This window comes from Chrysemys picta, chromosome 19, assembly GCF_011386835.1.
Source record: "Chrysemys picta bellii isolate R12L10 chromosome 19, ASM1138683v2, whole genome shotgun sequence".
Taxonomy (NCBI): domain Eukaryota; kingdom Metazoa; phylum Chordata; order Testudines; family Emydidae; genus Chrysemys; species Chrysemys picta.
The window spans coordinates 3323104-3340095 of NC_088809.1; the positions used below are offsets into that span (position 1 = coordinate 3323104).

Below are 16992 nucleotides of genomic sequence, written 5' to 3' on the forward strand. Positions count from 1 at the left end.
TTGCATCGTTGTGCCTGACGCAATATGATGGTGATGCATTAAAACATCACCATGCTATTCAGTTCATAGTGCTCCAGAAACATCTGCAGTCTAACTGACCCTTCAGACTACTCTTGTGGGACTATAGTTTGATGGAATCCCCACTTGATAGCAAGGCTAGAACATATATCATTTAATGCAAAGTAGGCCGTGGTAACTCATGGAGACCAGTAGAGAGGCTAATGATTAAGGTGTGTGGGAGGGGTACATCCAGAGGACCATTCCCCAAATCCTGAAGTACTAGTACTGTGATAGATATCAGTGGTTAGGGACCACTGGTAAAAAGTATAATAAGATATCTGAGGTAGTGAGTTCCATGCCAATTGTACCTCCCAAAACACTTTAAAATTACTTAGATAATAGCGCAAAGAAATGAAAAGAAAGACATTTAGTTGTGTAGAATCACAAACATATGATTGTTTATGAAACATTATAGTGTGCATGGCACTGCACAGACATAAAAGATAGGGTTTCTGCTCCAAGGAGCTTATAATGTGAGTTAAGGATCAAGAATCTTTTTGTCATGAATTTCCTTATTAGAAACTATGTAGTGTCAAATGCACATCTGAGTCATTTTTTGATGGGAGAAGGGGCCCTCTGTAGGTCTCAAGACTCTAGGTAGCTTACCCTCAACTCTTCTGTTCCCAATTCTCAAGGCTTCAAGTTATTAAAACCTCTCTAGGTGAGAAGAACGGGATGGAATATTTGGAGCCCATTGGTGTTACTCTGTTATCAGTCAAAGTCTGTCACCCATCCAGAGCTGAATATGCAGCCTCCAGTGTGTTGCTTGCTGGTTTGGATCATGAGAGACCAGAACTGGACCCCATTTGGCTTTCTCACAACTGTGCAGAGACGTTAGCACAATGCCACCAAGCCAGCTCAGTCTAGAGCATTTCTTATATATAAGGCTACGTTTTAGTCACGGGTATTTTTAGTAAAAGTCCTTTATATGGATAATTGTTCGCTGTAACACTAAAAAGGATAAAAACGTAAGAGAGCTATAAACCCTCATGCTTCAGGATATAAGCCAGACATTAATAGATTGAGGGAGGAGAGAGGAAAAAAATTCCCTAAGAGTAGGTTATTCCATAATTATCCATTATGGGCTTTCTTGCATCTTCTGTTGAAGGATCTGATACTGGCCACTGTCAGAGACAGGATACTGGACTAGATGGACCATTCATCTGATTTGGTATGGCAAATTCCTGTGTTCCAACCAAGAGAACTCATTAATTATAAAGAGTCAAACTCTGCTCTAAGAGATGAATGTGCAACTCCATTTGAAGTCAAGGCAGGAGTGTGGGTGTATTGGGTCCTAAAACTTTACACTGGGCGAAAGGGAGTGTTTCCTGAGTATAAGCTATAGGACTTGCTCCCCATAATGTACCTCTTCCTCAGGTGGGGAACCCTAGTACTAACTACTTTCAGATCTTACATGTGGTACTACATATACTTGATGCTTTGAGGATTTGAGGATGGAGATGTTTGTTCCATGCTAAATTGAAGTAAAGTATATAGTGTTACTGCATTTGTTATTTTCAGGAAATTACTACAATCAAGGAGAGATTCGTAAGAATGAACTTGTACAGAGTTGTGCTATTTTGGGGATCCCTCCTTCCAATGTAACAGTTATTGACCACAGGTAACCATTTTTTAATTATAGCAGAATACCATTGTTGTCTGTAAATAGGAAATATCAACTAATGCACCCTGGACTTGGAAATTTAGTAAAAGTTTAACCTAGTGTCCCATGCTGTGAACTTCATTATCAGTCAAATGGAAGTGTAGTGTAACATTTATTGGCTAACTCTTCAGTACTGTGTAAGGAAATCCAGATCATTTGGACGTGAATTCCAATATATCTTGGTGCTCAGATCAATTAATTTCAATTTCAATTAAGGCCTGTCCACAAAGCAACTGAAAACATGACAAGTTCCCATGCTAGTTGGGTTCTAGCTCAGTGGGTCTGGGCAGCATAGTTATATTATTTCCCCCCAAGTACTGTGCTAGCCAAACTGTTAAAGATGACCCCTCACACCAAGTCATCTATGAGCAAGTCTATGCTACAGATATCACTATATCAGAGGACTGGTTACAGCATTAAAATACAGCTGTTCCCTGACTTGGTTACAAGGTAGTTACAGCTAATAGTGTAGATGGGCCCTTAACTATTCTCCGTAATCAAGCTAAAAATTTGGGCATGTCAGTTAAGATCCTGTGTATGAATTGGAGTTTTGTTGGAACTGGGCCTCTGGATATTTATGGTGTCTATAATTTGTTAAAAGAATTCCTCCTGTTCACACTGGTCAAGGGAACCATAGTAGCAACAACTGAGATTAAACAGAATTGTTGTTAGCACAATTTTAGCCATAGTGTGGGCAGGGCATTAGAGGCATGTCTGTGCTGACAGTAACATTGGCTAGATCCTCAGCTGGTGTAAACTGCTGTAGCTTAATTGATTTTAGTTACACTTATGCTGATTTACACCAGTCAATTGCACCTGGCCCCAGATTGTGGAATCATGTTCTAATGTGGTTTGATCTGGTCTGCATATCTGAGACCAAGTTATAGCCCTGTAGAGGCTGGGCTGTAGCAATATCCCGTAACATATTTATAACATGGCATAGTCCCACCTACACATGCAAGAATGAACTGTGGTATTAGATTCAAGACATCACCAGGTGATAACATAATTCCCTGATGCTGTGGACTAGATGTCTGCACAAGATCCTTAGGCTATGTCTATACTTACAAGCTTACAGCGGCACAGCTGTGCTGCTGTAAGAGCGCTCCTGTAGCCACGTTATGCCGATTGGAGAGAGCACTCCCGTCAACATAATAAAACCAGCTCAACGAGTGGCAGTAGCTATGTTGGTGGGAGAGTGTCTCCCGCCGACATAGCCCTGTGCACATGAGCGCTTATGCCAGCAAAATTTATGTCGCTCGGGGGGTGTATTTTTCACATCCCTGAGTTTTGCCAACATAAATGCTAGTGTAGACATGGCCTTATTCTTTTCAGTGCTAGTGTAGACATGGCCTTATTCTTTTCAATGCTGTGTGGACATGAGGGTAGATGATGAAGACAGCCTTCCTGTGTTTATGATTACTTTAGAAACTTTCTTCTGGAGAGGCAGTTTATCATGCTGAATTAGTGAATCATAGAACCCAGTGATTGTAGAGACTCATTATGTCACTCATTACACCTCCATGCAAGTACAGGCTGATGGCTGATACTAGAAATGGAGGAGAAATGTACAGGAAAACAATGAACTGGTGGTTGTTTTAGTTTCAAAGAACCATAATAAAAACAATAAAAAACATTTTTATTAAAAAACAAACAAACAATTAATTAAGTAAAGGCATGATTTAAACCCACAAAAGCTAGAAAAGCCAGACTAAATATCCAGGACGCAAGCTGACCTTTGTTCTTAACATGCAACAAATTATTAAACTATATAAGGAATAGCCAGGATGGATTTGTCAAGCACAAGTCATGCCACACCAACCTAATTTCCTTCTTTGACAGGGTTATTGGCCTAATGGATAGGGGGAAAACAGTAGATATGAAATATCTTGATTTTAGAAAGGCTTTTGAAACAGTCCCACATGATATTCTCATAATCAAACTAAGGAAATACAGTCTAGATGAACTTATAAGGTGGGTGCACAACTGTTTGAAAGACCATACTCAAAGGAAATTCACAGTCAAACTGGGAGGGCGAATCTAGTGGAGTCCCACAGGAGTCAGTCCTGGGTCTGGTACTACTCAATATTGTACCTTGTACAATATTGTACCAATATTCATAACTTGGATAATTATGTAGAGAGTATTGCTTATAAAATTTGCAGATGACACCAAGATGGGAGGGATTGCAAGCACCTTGGAAGACAGGATTAGAATTCAAAATAACATTGATAAATTGGAGAATTGGTCTGAATTCAACAAGATGAAATTCAATAAAGATAAGTGCAAAGTACTTCACTTAATGCACAACTACAAAATGGAGAATAACTGGCTCAGTGGTAGTACTGCTGAAGAGGATCTGGGGATTCTAGTGGATCACAAATTGAATATGAGTCCACAATATGTTGCAGTTGCAAAAAAGGATAATATCATTCTGGGGTGTATTAACAGGAGTGTTGTATGCAAGACATGGGAGGTAATTGTCTTGCTCTGCTCGACACTGATGAGGCCTCAGCTGGAGTACTGTGTCCAGTTCTGGGCCCCACACTGTAAGAAAGATATGGGCAAATTGTAGAGAGTCCAGAGGAAAACAACAAAATGATAAAAGGTTTAGAAAACCTGATCTGTGAGGAAAGCTTTAAAAAACTGGGCTTGTTTAGTCTTGAGAAAAGAAGATTGGGTGGGGGGGGGGAAGTCAGCCTAATAACAATCTTCAAATATGTTAAGAGCTGTTAAAAAGAGGAAGGAGATCAAGTGTTCTCCATGTTCACTGAAGATAGGATAAGTAGTAATGGACTCAGTCTTCCCAAAGGGAGATTTAGGTTAGATATTAGGAAAAACATTCTAACAATAATAAGGGTAGTTAAACTCTGGAACCAACTTCCAAGGGAGGTTGTGGAATTCCCATCACTGGAGGTTTTTAAGAAGAGATTGGACAAGTACCTGTCAGGTATGGTCTAGGTTTATTTGGTCCTGCTGCCGCACATAGGGCTGGACTAGATGACCTCTCAAGATCCTTTCCAGTCCGATATTCCTATGGTTCTTTGTTTTCTCTTGAGTTAACAGGCCTGAATTCCCTGGCTTTTGAGGGTTTAGGTCTGACTTTCCATTTTAGTTCAACAGAGTTTTTTGGGTCAGATAAGATAAGTGTTTATTCCCCCTTTTAAGTGAATGGAGAGCTGCTCCCCTTCCCTTCTCTTGAGCTGCTTTTGGGTAACTCTGTTTTACAGTGTTGCCATATTGCAACAGTCAGTACTGTGGCAGGAAAAGACAAGTCACTGAAATTGGCAAAGTGTAAAGGAACAGACAATATCCTGTAATTGAAGCAAGTGTCTCTTAAAATTTACAAAAAGGATACTCAAAAAAATAGAAGTGGTGGTCCAGCTGGCTGGTGACCTCTCCATTTGGTTAGTATATGATGCAAGCTTCCTGAAACTGATCACGCTTTCTCACCTATATATACAACCCAGAGCATTGTTTTATGCAAGCAATACCTTGGTTTCCTTAATAGATAAAGTGCAGGTAGTTTAAAAAGAAGAGCCTGGATAACCTCTCCTGATTACCATTTATGTAAAAAATGACTGATGTGTGATCTTCACAATGGAGGCAAGTGTCTGAAAGGCACAGAGATAGGTATTAACTTGAATGTGAGATAAAAAATTAGGACCTTATCTGTAAAGACCTTACTTCATCATCAGATACTAGCAAATAGGCTCACTTTTTGCCAACAAGTTAAAGGGCCAACTCCTGAAGTTTTACTCAATTCTTACTCAGACATCAGATCCCTTTTTATGACCAAATCCTGAGTGCTGCAGAGCACCTGTAACTCACATTGACATTGTTAGAAGCTGAGTGAGGACTGAGTTAAAGACTTGAGGATGCTGTTTTGAATACTGTTGATACACAAGCACATCAGAGTTCCCTAGTGTGACGAGTTTACTTCCAAGGTGTATATTCCCTCATTTCTGTGAAACAAAATGGTTAGAGGAGCAGGAATGTTTTTTAGACAGTTAAGATTTATAGAGAAGCTGTTTTGTCTTGCTGTTAGAACGAGGCAATGGGAATAAGGATTCCTGAGTCTTATTCCAGCTCCACCAGTGATTCGCTGTGTGACTTTGGGCAAATCATTAACCTCCTTATGCCTCAGTTCCACTTGTGTAAAATGGGGATTATAGTAAAGGTATTTACCAGTTTGGTGTGAGGTGAGGCTTAATGAATTCACGTCTATTCAGTTCTTTGATAGCCTCAGATGGAAGTCACTATAGCAGTACAAAGCGTTATTTATTATTATTACCATCACTATTGCCATTAACCGTCCTTGAAATTCTATAGCTACAAAGGAGGTGACATTTTCAGAAGGTTGCTCCTCTTTGGCAGTGGGTAAATTCTGAGCCCTTCTGTATTTTGTGCTTTCTTCCTAATTCTGCAGAGGAGAATTTCCCATAAATGTAAAGAGCGCCTGCTTGACACAAGGACCAGGGCAGGCACACTGCCCATTTTGCGTTCCTTACCCAAACACTGCATGCTTTACATTATCCAAGCTGCAAACTTGTATTTTGGTAAGGAAAAGGAAAACCCAAAGGATTGCTAGGTCTGGATCTGCTCCAGCCATTGTAGCATAGAGCTGAGTCATGCTACTTCCTCTTTCTTTGCATAATCTAAAATTGAGTTAGTAGAATTTTCAATATACAAAAGGGAAGCATATTTGAAGTGTAAAGTTGAATGACATGCTCAGTGTTCTCCATGGCTAGGGTTGCATATAAAGCCATACATGACACTTTCTTTTTACATACTCACACAAAACCTAAGCATCACTCCATCAGCCTAGAGTGGAACTTACACCAACCTCTCATTAGGCAACCCTCTGATCTTAAGGAATCCTTTAAACTAGCCCCAGGATTTCCAGGACCGTGTTTGTTCAGCATTTTAAAAACATCTATACTAAGCAACTGTTTTCTACTGATTTTTGGGTGGGCACTTAAGGCAATTACTGTACATGCTTCCTCAGTTAAAAACAGCCTAAATCCAGTATACAACTAGTGGCCCTAATTGTGGGCCACATTCCAACATAAAGGGTCTCCTCGCTGGGGAATGGTCCTGAAGTAGCAGCATGTCCAGGAGAGGGAACGGCCAACAGACCGCCCGTTCAAGATACTCATAACTTAGAGCAGTTGTTGGGGCTGTTAATTAGTTTTGCTAGGCACTACGGGCCAGGTAGAGAATTCGGAGGTGCAGCTCCTCAGCTGGTGTAAATTGTCCTAACGCCAACAATTTACAGCAGCTGAGGATCTGCCTGAGAGGGCATAACAATGGCTTAAAGCTAACTTTGCCCCACACCCCAACCAGGCTTCACCCCGAGTTGCGCAGGGCTCAGACTCCAGGATTTCCAAGTCAGTTCCCACAACCGAGGAAAAAGACAGTTGGAGAGTGGAAGAAAAATGTGTAAATTATAAATCATTTTATTAATAATATGTAGGGCTGTCGATTAATCGCAGTTAACTCACGCAGTTAACTCAAAAATTAATCGCGATTAAAAAAATTAATCACGATTAATCGTAGTTTTAATCACACTGTTAAACAATAGAATACCAATTGAAATGTATTAAATATTTTTGGATATTTGTCTACATTTTCAAATATATTGATTTCAATTAAAACACAATATTTGCACTGTAAAAATGATAAAATAAATTGTATTTTTCAATTCACCTCATAAAAGTACCGTAGCGCTATCTCTATATCATGAAAATGCAACTTACAAATGTAGATTTTTTTTTTTACATAACTGCACTCAAAAACAAAACAATGCAAAACTTTAGAGTCTACAAGTCCACTCAGTCCTACTTCTTGTTCAGCCAATCGCTAAGACAAACAAGTTTGTTTACATTTACGAGAGATAATGCTGCCCACTTCTTATTTACAATATCGCCAGAAAGTGAGAACAGGCGTTCACATGGGATTTTTGTAGACGGCATTGCAAGGTATTTATGTGCCAGATATGCTAAACATTCGTATGACCCTTCATGCTTTGGCTACCACTCCAGAGGACATGCCTCCATGCTGATGACGCTCATTAAAAAAAATCATGTGTTAATTAAATTTGTGACTGCACTCCTTGGGGGAGAATTGTAAGTCTCCGGCTCTGTTTTTCCCACATTCTGCCATATATTTCATGTTATAGTAGTCTCAGATGATTACTCAGCACATGTTGTTCATTTTAAGAACACTTTTGCTGCAGATCTGACAAAATGCAAAGAGGGTACCAATGTGAGATTTCTAAAGCTAGCTACAGCACTCAACCCAAGGTTTAAGAATCTGAAGTGCTTTCCAAAATCTGAGAGGGATGAGGTGTGTAAAAATAATAGATTTGGCATTCTTTTTATTGGGCTTCTGTTTTTTTGAGCCTTTAGAGTGAATGAGTGTCACATTTTGAAGCTTTCTCCATAGGCACGAGGGCTAGAAACTTACTTTTACTTTAAGAATGAAGGCTGAAATAATCACATATCCACTTGACTCCAGGAGCTGGGGCTTTAAGGAAAACAATAATTATATGAGACTCATGACAATATCATGAGGGTTGGCAACACTGGCTGTCCCAGAAGCCTAGTTAAAAGACCCAGGTTTTTCACTACACCGAGGTAAGAGTGCTGCAAAGACAATTTCAACCCCTGTGCAGGGGGGAAGATCTTGTGTATCCAACAGTGAGTGCTGTAGCTAAGGAAACAGCATCATTGAGGAATTCTGAAATAAATTCCATCCAGTCTCATTTTGTCAGAAGGAGGGTGATCACCATACAAAACCTCTAGGGAAGTAAAGTGAATAAAGTTGGGGGTGACTGTAGGAGATTTTTAATAAGTTGGTGTTTTTTCTTAAAGAGACAGCTCTTAGAGTCATGTGATTATGTGAGAATCTAAACTTTCATAAAAAAAAAGCAAGCTTCTAGCCCTTATCCCTCTATCCTGAAAAAAGCTTGAAAATGTGAACCAAAGAGTTAAAAAATCAAAAGGCAACTATAAAGAACTCAACATTTATGATTTTAAAGCCAATCTCATGATTCTGAGAGCATGACTCATCATTTTTTAACCCTTGAGTTTGGCAGTGACTGTTCAGTGGTCTCTATGAATGAATGTGTCAGACTAGTTCTCAGTAGAAAGATGTCCACATCACAAAACCCACCACCTCTTGCTGAATGCTTAAGCAGAGACAGTAAAAATTGAATGGGCCAAGAAGAACCTGGCTCCTCCCATCATGGGTGACCCTGTCAAAGGCAGGTTCAGTCACACTGGCAGAAAGATGTAGGAAAACTTGCTCTGCCGTTGCCTTTTTAGGGATAAATAGAGGACTTAAGTCTCCAGGGCTTCACTTTTCACCAGTACTTCATTTACACACACACACACACACAAACACACACACAATGGGTTGCTTGCCCTTGACAAGGATCAGCCTGAGATGTGGAGAGGTTCTTGAAAATAAAAAAATAGCTTTGAATTTTCAGGAGACAGGGCAATGCTTCTGTTGTCTACCCTGATTTTGGAATGTGTAGAATAAAATGACTTCAGTAAAAATGTGAAAAGGGGAACCTTTTATGCAAAAGATGCCTTGTGCAATCCTCTTGGCTTTATCACTGAATCAGCCTGTCTGTATGTAGTGTCTGTCATCCACAGATGGAGATATTCTTGTTTCCAAAACCACTGATTGGGTCACGAGTCATTACCAAGGCCTTGGAAGTGTGAGCGTATCAGATAAGGAGATTATTCCTGGCTGGGGGAGCCAGAACAGACAAAAGGATGGGAGAGAAAACGACAGGTTATTTTGGTGCATTAAGAAGCCTCCTATGAGCACTTCCTTAGGATCCAATCCTGTCAGGTGCTGAGCACCCTCCAATCCCATTGAAGTCTCAGTGCAGGTTTCAAGTGCTCACTACTATTCAAGAGATGCTCAGCAGCTTGCAACATCATGCCCTTAGTTTACAGTATTAAGGGGCAGCTATATAACATAGTATTCTCAGAATGTGGAGCTATTCTGTATCTTGTAAATTGAATTTCTCTGAGCCTGGAAGTTGGAATATGAATTATTCTACTATGAACCAACCTGATTTTTTCCTTGTGCTTCTCTTTTCTATCCCATCACAAACACAGCAGGGAGTGCAGAATGGTATGTGCACAGTTACCCATTAGAGTCTCTGCTGTACTGAGAAAAGTTTTTAGATGTGAGCGCTTCAATGCAATTTAGTTTTCCCAGATATTGTAAGACTGCACCGTCCCTGCTTTCAGGTACTGAACAGAGATGTTAATGTGGTGATGTGAACTGGGATGGCCTTGTAATCGGCTTGTTCACAAGTAAATCTCGATCATTCCTTAGAAACTGGTGCTAATCACAGGCACGTCCGCCTCCTACCCCACGCCTCCTAACCATGTAGCAGACTGCAACAGCACCAGCTAACCGAATTGTAGATCAGTCCTTCTCTCTGAATTCAAGGCCTTTCTGTCTAAGGTCAGGCTGACAGGTAAAACAGTCTGAGGTGATGTAATAGAAACCAGGAATATATTTATCAGGTAGCCCAGTCACATTTATTAATTATGATTTCCTAAGGTGATTGAAAAGTATTTCCTGGGTGATTTCTTTCTTGGGAGGAGAATTCTAATTTAGAAAACCAAAACACCACTAAAGTTAATGCTGTTCCCCTGATTTAATTTTTTTATATGTGTACCTCTTATATATTACTAAAATCCTGCTGACGGTGGAGTAGATCCAGGATCCCAGGTTCTATATCTGCCCTTGGTACAGTAAAAACAGTGAACTAAAATGGGATGTTTCGAAGCCTTAAGTAAAGATCAATGTCTGACTTTGGTGCAATAGCTGTTATTTCAACAAAGCTAAAGATTTCCCCAAAGAATCATAAAAACACCGGCAGCACAAATCTCAATTGTGTGATAAATGTGCAGTTCACTGACCACAAGACTATGGCTAGCAATAAAGAAAGCTAAATCTCTAACCTGTCAGGCATAATTTTATAGCTAGGATGACAAAGGGCATCTTTTAAAGCTCATGAAATATAACAGTTTTGATACAGTCCCTCAACTAATTTACCTGTAAATATAGGTTCTGAGATTGCAACAATGTGTGTCTCACCCCAAGGTATATGGAAAGTATTAGCATGTAATTGACCAAATATGAATAACTAGTTAAGTTCCCATTAATGCAGGGCACATCTGCCAAAGCTCTGGCTGACTGCCAGGCTGTGGTGTCAGATGTAAACAAGAGACTTTTCCTAGGTTGCTTTCACCTTCTTTTGAGGATTAGCAAAAAAGAACTCCAAATCTTCTCCCTTTGCTAAGGGAAGTTTTGTTGGCTTCTGGCAAAATAAATACCAGGCCACTCTTTGTAGCAGCGTCTCTAACTTTATGCGGACAGTCGTGCTGGGCAGAAGATAAAATCGACTGGCACAGCTTTAATGTGACAGTGTTTGGCCCAAACTTGCGCTGCAAAGAAAATAATAGCTGGGATTTGTGTCAACTAGAAGACAAAGGCTTGTACTGCAAATAACACTCGATCTGCTTCCAAGTTTCCATGGAAATTCCATTTCTTACTCATTTTTTACTATTCCTCTCCAGTCCAAAAAGGGTTCTGATTAGACAATGCAGCACATTTGCCCAGGCAGATCACAAGGTCTCCAGGTTTGATATCAGGCTGCTGAGAGACTCAAACTCATTTTTCATATAATGGTTCATTGTTGTTGGATCTGTTTTTTCCCCCCTAGCAAGGTAAACACACTTTACTGCACTTCCTCCTGTTTCATTTCTAATGAGCTCCTCTTGCGTGGAGATTTGGTGGAAGGAAGTGACTCTGAAGGGTCATGGGAAAAATATATCCTTAAATAAACAGTGTGTGTGTCAGATTTGTGATGATCAGAAAAATCTAAAAAGTGCTCAGAGGATGAGCTTATGTAACTGGAAATAACCTTTGGATTAGGATTTGAAAATTTTTGTCCAAAAGTAATGCATTTAAATAATGAGTCAGACTCTACCAATTTAGTTTTATTGTGTTTATCTGAGTTGTAGATGGCCTTATTGATTTGAATTGCTCTAATGTGTCTAATGAACCGGTGCTGGAGACACACACAATATAAATCTGATTAATTACTGTGAATTAACAGGATCTGCCGAAGAGATGAACAATAAAGCATGCCAGTGAAAAAGAACAGGGGTGAAATCCTGACCCCATTGAAGTCCCACATCAAAACTCCCATTTGACTTCAGTGAGCCAGAATTTCAGCCAGCTCTTTCCTTGCTCCTTCTCAAACCTAAGGCTTTCTCACTGGGTGTGTTTGTAATTTTTTGGGGAGGAGGGGAAGGGTCTCCTCAATTTCCCGTGCCATCTGGCCAGGGAAGACCGGACATTGCTCTCTCTTCAGTTTACCAACTTGGTACCTTAAACTGGCCAAAAGGAGTCACTAGAGAGCAACATGAGACCCTCTTTCCTTTCACTCTAGTTTGCATCACATTCAACACATTAAGAGCGGTAGGAATTGACAGTGCTCTGTACCTGGCAGGATCAGCCCTGAATACTGGTTTGATAGACTGTGAAACCACTCCCTCTAACCCAGCATTTCTCAAACTATGGGTTGGGACCCCAAAGTGGGTCACAATCCGTTTTTAGTGGGGTCGCCAGGTCTGGCTTAGATTTGCTGTGGCCAAGGGCCGAAGCTGAAGCCACACCACTTGGGGTCGAAGCCTGACGGCTTGAGCCTTGGGTGGCGGGGGGGTCAGGTCACAGGCTCCCTTCCTGGGGCTGAACCCCTTGGGCTTTGGTTTTGGGCCCCCTGCATGGGGCGGTGGAGCTTAGGCTTTGGCCCCCCCATCCTGGGCCATGGGGCTCGGACGGGCTCAGGCTTCTGTCCCCACTCCTAGGGTCATGTAGTAATTTTTGTTGTCAGAAGCAGGTCGCGGTGCAATCAAGTTTGAGAGTCCCTGCAATGGTGTACTCTCCAAGAGCTCAGTTCAGTTTGTGCTATCTTCCACCTTCAGTGTTGTCAGCCCGACTCCGCACTATTAAAGTCAATGGGATTTTTGCTACTAAGTGGTAGAAGAATTGCATCAGTTCCAATGACTGCATATTTCTGGGAGGAATTAAGTGATTGATAGATCCCTTATTTACCTCACAATAGTGCTGAGAAGCTTATTTAATATTGATAAAGATTTTCTTTAATTAAGAAGGATGTTTGTAGTAAGGATTAGAGATCCTCAGGTGAAAAGTGTTGTAGAAATTCAGTGTATTATAAAGTAAGCAACCTCCTTGTTTGAGACCGTTTCATCATAACCTCATTCAGTTGAGTACAGTTCTGTTCCATCTTGATTAGAAAACAGCCTTTGGTAAGCAAGTGATTTGTTGAGACCTTATGTGATCGCTTCAGACAGGTTTCACTGAAATGTGCTAGGACTCTTGAATTTTGTGTTCAGTTTTGTTTTGGGGAGGCATTGTGATAATGTGTGGTTTAAAAAAAACCTGATTTGTCAATATCATTAAAGGATCTAGGGCAAGAGTTTCAAAAATAGATGCCTAAAGTTAGGCTCCTAAATCCTTATTTAGGCTTCTAAATAAATGGCCTGGTTTTCAAAAGTGCTGGGCATACAGCACCTGCTGAAATCATTGGTAGCACTTTTGAAAATCAGGCCATTTATTTAGGCGCCTAACTTCAGTCTCCTAGTTTTGAAAATTTTGGTCCTATTGATAGTTGATTTTTTTAAGCTCTTTTTGAGGTTAGGAAGCTGTCCTTTGCCCTCCAGGAAAATTACTTTCCAGTGCAATGGCTTTGTTGTAGTAAGTTTTGTTTAACCATTTTGTCATAAGTTTGATGTTTTTCCCATAATAGAAACCTGCCCCTTTGACCTCACTGGGGCTCTTGTGAGCCTATCTCCTTTCTCAGCTTTCCAGCATCATTAATTTCCTTGATTTTTCACAAAAGAGAAGGGGCTGTGGCAAAAGGGATAGCCACCCTTTCAGTGTTAAAGGGACACGTCCCCCGGATCACCCCCTGAGAGCGATGAGCTCTCATTTATCAGTTGGGGCTTTTCAAAACATGTGAGAACCCCACTTCAGATGTAAACACAGACCCTGTTTCTGTAGAGTCACAGCAGGGTTTGCTATAGAGTGAGTAAGCTAGCCAAAGAGGCCAAAAGATCTGACTAAAAGCAGGGGGGAAGTGGAGGAGCGTTAATAAAAGACCAAGGGAGTTTGTAGAAGCCCAATCAGAACAAATGCAAAGAATCACATTTTTTACTTGCGTGACTTCAGCTTGCTAGTGCCCAAGATTATTTTAGCAAAGTAAAAACTGCTAAACATGAAACAAAATATTAGATCATCAATATAGAAAGTTGTGATGGAAAAATCTGTTAGACATTCTAGTCCATAGCCCCTGCCTCTCCCCTGGCCTGTGTAGGGTTAATATTAATTGGGTTGAATCAAGGTAGTCAGCTCTGGTAAGGCAATATTAAGAAAACCTAACAAATGTGCTTTAGAAATCTGATAAAGTTGGCCTTTGCCTTCAGGGCAGAGGGCAAGGGGCAGGGAAATCCACTCATCTCCTGGTTTTAAGATAGCAATAGAAATCACACACAGACCCCCTCATTATTTATTGTGGTAACAGTTAAAGCCTTGAGATTTTGCAATTGTTGTTGTTTTTGATCTCCCCCACAAGTATTCTGTGTGCTTCAAAGACATGTAGAAAACCGGTCCGAGCTCTGCCAATCATTCTCTGTTTTCATCTTTCTATGATGCAAACAAATGAACTTTCCAGCACCTAACAGGATCCCCTGTTTTGTTAACTTAATCAGCTGTGCCCCTGAGGAGAGGAGTGTCTTTTTGGTTTTGCTGATTTCCAATAGACTACTCAGGGTTTCAACTGTTGTCCTCCTCCACTGAAAATAGCCACAGCAGACATTTTTGATGGTGCCAGTAAGTTGCCCACATGGACACTGTGAAGGCAGCAAAATGACAGAAATGCTATGAAAAATGATGTGCTAAATTTAAATTCCACATGAATGTCACAGTGTAAATAGCCCCTGCTTGGTACAGTAACACATCAATAACACCAAGTATTCCAGTCCGAAACTTGCAGCATGGTCTAGTGCTCAGAGAAGCAGGGCCAAGAGTGATGATTCCCATGCTCTAGTCCAAGCTGTGCCACTGATTTGCTGGGTGACCTTGGGCAAGTCACTTGTCCTTTCTATCCCTCAGTATTTTTATCTGTGAAATGGAACTCATGTTTACTTATCTGCCACGCAGGAGGAGTGGGGGGTGTTGTGTATGTGGCTAAATTAATGTTTGTTAAGTACTTTGAAATACATTATTATTCCTCCAAAGGTAGCCACAGACAGGCTGAGATGCAAAAGGAGGTGGCCTGGCCTATGTCATGGAGATAATCTGAGTATAAAGCATATATGTTAATAAATGGAAAGTAGTAAATCACAGGGAAAGGTATTCCTGTGGCATAGAACTGGTGTAACTCTTAAAGGCCATATATACCACTGCATTTTATGACCACATTCACTTACAAAACCAGAACTGCTTTGGGAAGCAAACCTTACATGTTTTCTTAGCTGTTGGTGGTGGTAATAATTCCTGTTGAGTTGGATGACTTCATACAGAATTATTAAGGCCAAAGGTTCATGTGCTCCTCTATACTCTCCTTGATGTTGATTAAAATGCAATTATAGCCCAGAGCTGAAAATGCTTGTGGTTTCTCAAAGCTATTGGTGCTCTACTTTTTCTATGAAGGTAGTTGCTTTTATCAAATCTGCCTCTCCCCATTAGGGCTGCCTGATACCACTGTTTTCTAGCAGCATAGTGTTACATGGGATAACTGGCTCCCTTTCCCTCTGAGATTTACACAGTCACCTCTGTCATATATCGAACCCCATTGGGTTTGCAACCCCGCATCTGTCTCCTAAACTGGCTCTTGCTTTTCCAGTTACCATTGCAATACGCTGTTGCTACTTTGCAAAAAAAAGGTGGGGCTGAATATAACCCTGCCTGTGGAATGGCTCCATAGCATGTTTAAAAAGTCCAGCAGTATGATTAGAAATCCAGCAATAATTAAAATAAATAACAGTAAAATATTTACATTTATATAGCCCCATTACTCCAAGGAGCCAGATTCCTTTAAAGACTCTCATCTGTATGTAGATCTTTCTATGGACATTCACAGTCTCTGTATTGTTTTCTCTGTCCACTTGGTCCGTAAGATCCAGGTATTATGCCCCATTTCTTCCTCTGTTTTGGACAGGAAATGAGGAAGAAGACTGTATCCAACTGAAGCCGCAGGGGGAATTTAGGGAAGCAGAGTAGAGATGCCCTTGTGGGAATTTGGTCAGGACAAAAATGTTTAACATCCCAACTGTTGCAGAACCTGCCCTGGGATGTTTAATGGTCAGGACTCCTGTTTTATCTCTCATCATAGAAGTACCCCACTTCTGAGTAGGGTTCAGGCTGTTCTCTGGGATCCCTCACTCTCCTCTGCCTCTTTGCTTCCTCCACCACTGCTCTCTCCAATGCACTGTGTTGTGGCAATGCTACCTCTGTCTGGTGGGGGTAGATTGTGGTCCTATTTGTCAGCACATGGTTCGCTGAAGGGCAATGCAAGGTATTCCTCACGTTAAGCTGAACACACTGCCGCCCCTGTGTTCCTAGTGCACCATCTGTCCTGTATCTAAAATTATCATCAGCTCTTGAGAATCCACTCCTTTCTATTTCATCCAGCATATTCAAAATATTACTGAAATTATTTATCTCCATCCAGCCCTGTAGAACTTCTACAATTAGCCCAATTAAAAGAGCTAATTGGGAAGCACCAAATTACTTGAGACGGACAGTCATCAGATTAAAGTTGTTTTGTTTTCAACAATTATACCCAAGAGTCTCCTTTTAAACTTGACTAATTGTAACAACCTATTTATTTTCCCAGTTATGTTGTGAAACAACAAAGCATGTTTTGCCAACAGTCCCCAACTATGAACACAAGGAGTGACAGCTGCAGAATGAAAAGTGCTTCCCTTCCACACTTGGAAGATTGCTACATTTACAGTATATGCTGCAGTGTTTTGCAAACATCTCTGCTAGAGACTCATGTTAGCATCTCCCTGAAGTTACAGCACACCTATCTTGGTGTTGGGATGATTCAGCAGAGAAAGTAAAATGGTCACAGTCAGCAAGGTCTTTTCTTAAGGGAATAACATTTATAACAAGCAATCACAATACATTATCATGAGCAG

The 16992-nt window shown here is 40.7% G+C and overlaps 1 protein-coding gene across 7 annotated transcripts in view; it reads left to right on the top strand.

Moving 5' to 3' along the window:
• Positions 1–16992, top strand: part of PIGL (phosphatidylinositol glycan anchor biosynthesis class L) — a 75778-nt gene that overhangs the window by 979 nt on the left and 57807 nt on the right. For 6 of the 7 annotated variants that reach the window (XR_006176304.2, XR_006176305.2, XM_065572907.1 and 3 more), the window contains exon 2: positions 1582–1681. Coding sequence is in view for 5 of the 7 variants with exons in the window: in XM_065572907.1 (XP_065428979.1) it covers positions 1582–1681 (100 nt within the window). In the remaining 2 variants the exon portion in view is untranslated. Of the gene's footprint in view, positions 1–1581; positions 1682–5787; positions 7705–16992 lie in introns of those variants that run through there. The other variant, XM_065572910.1, reaches the window with a different exon arrangement.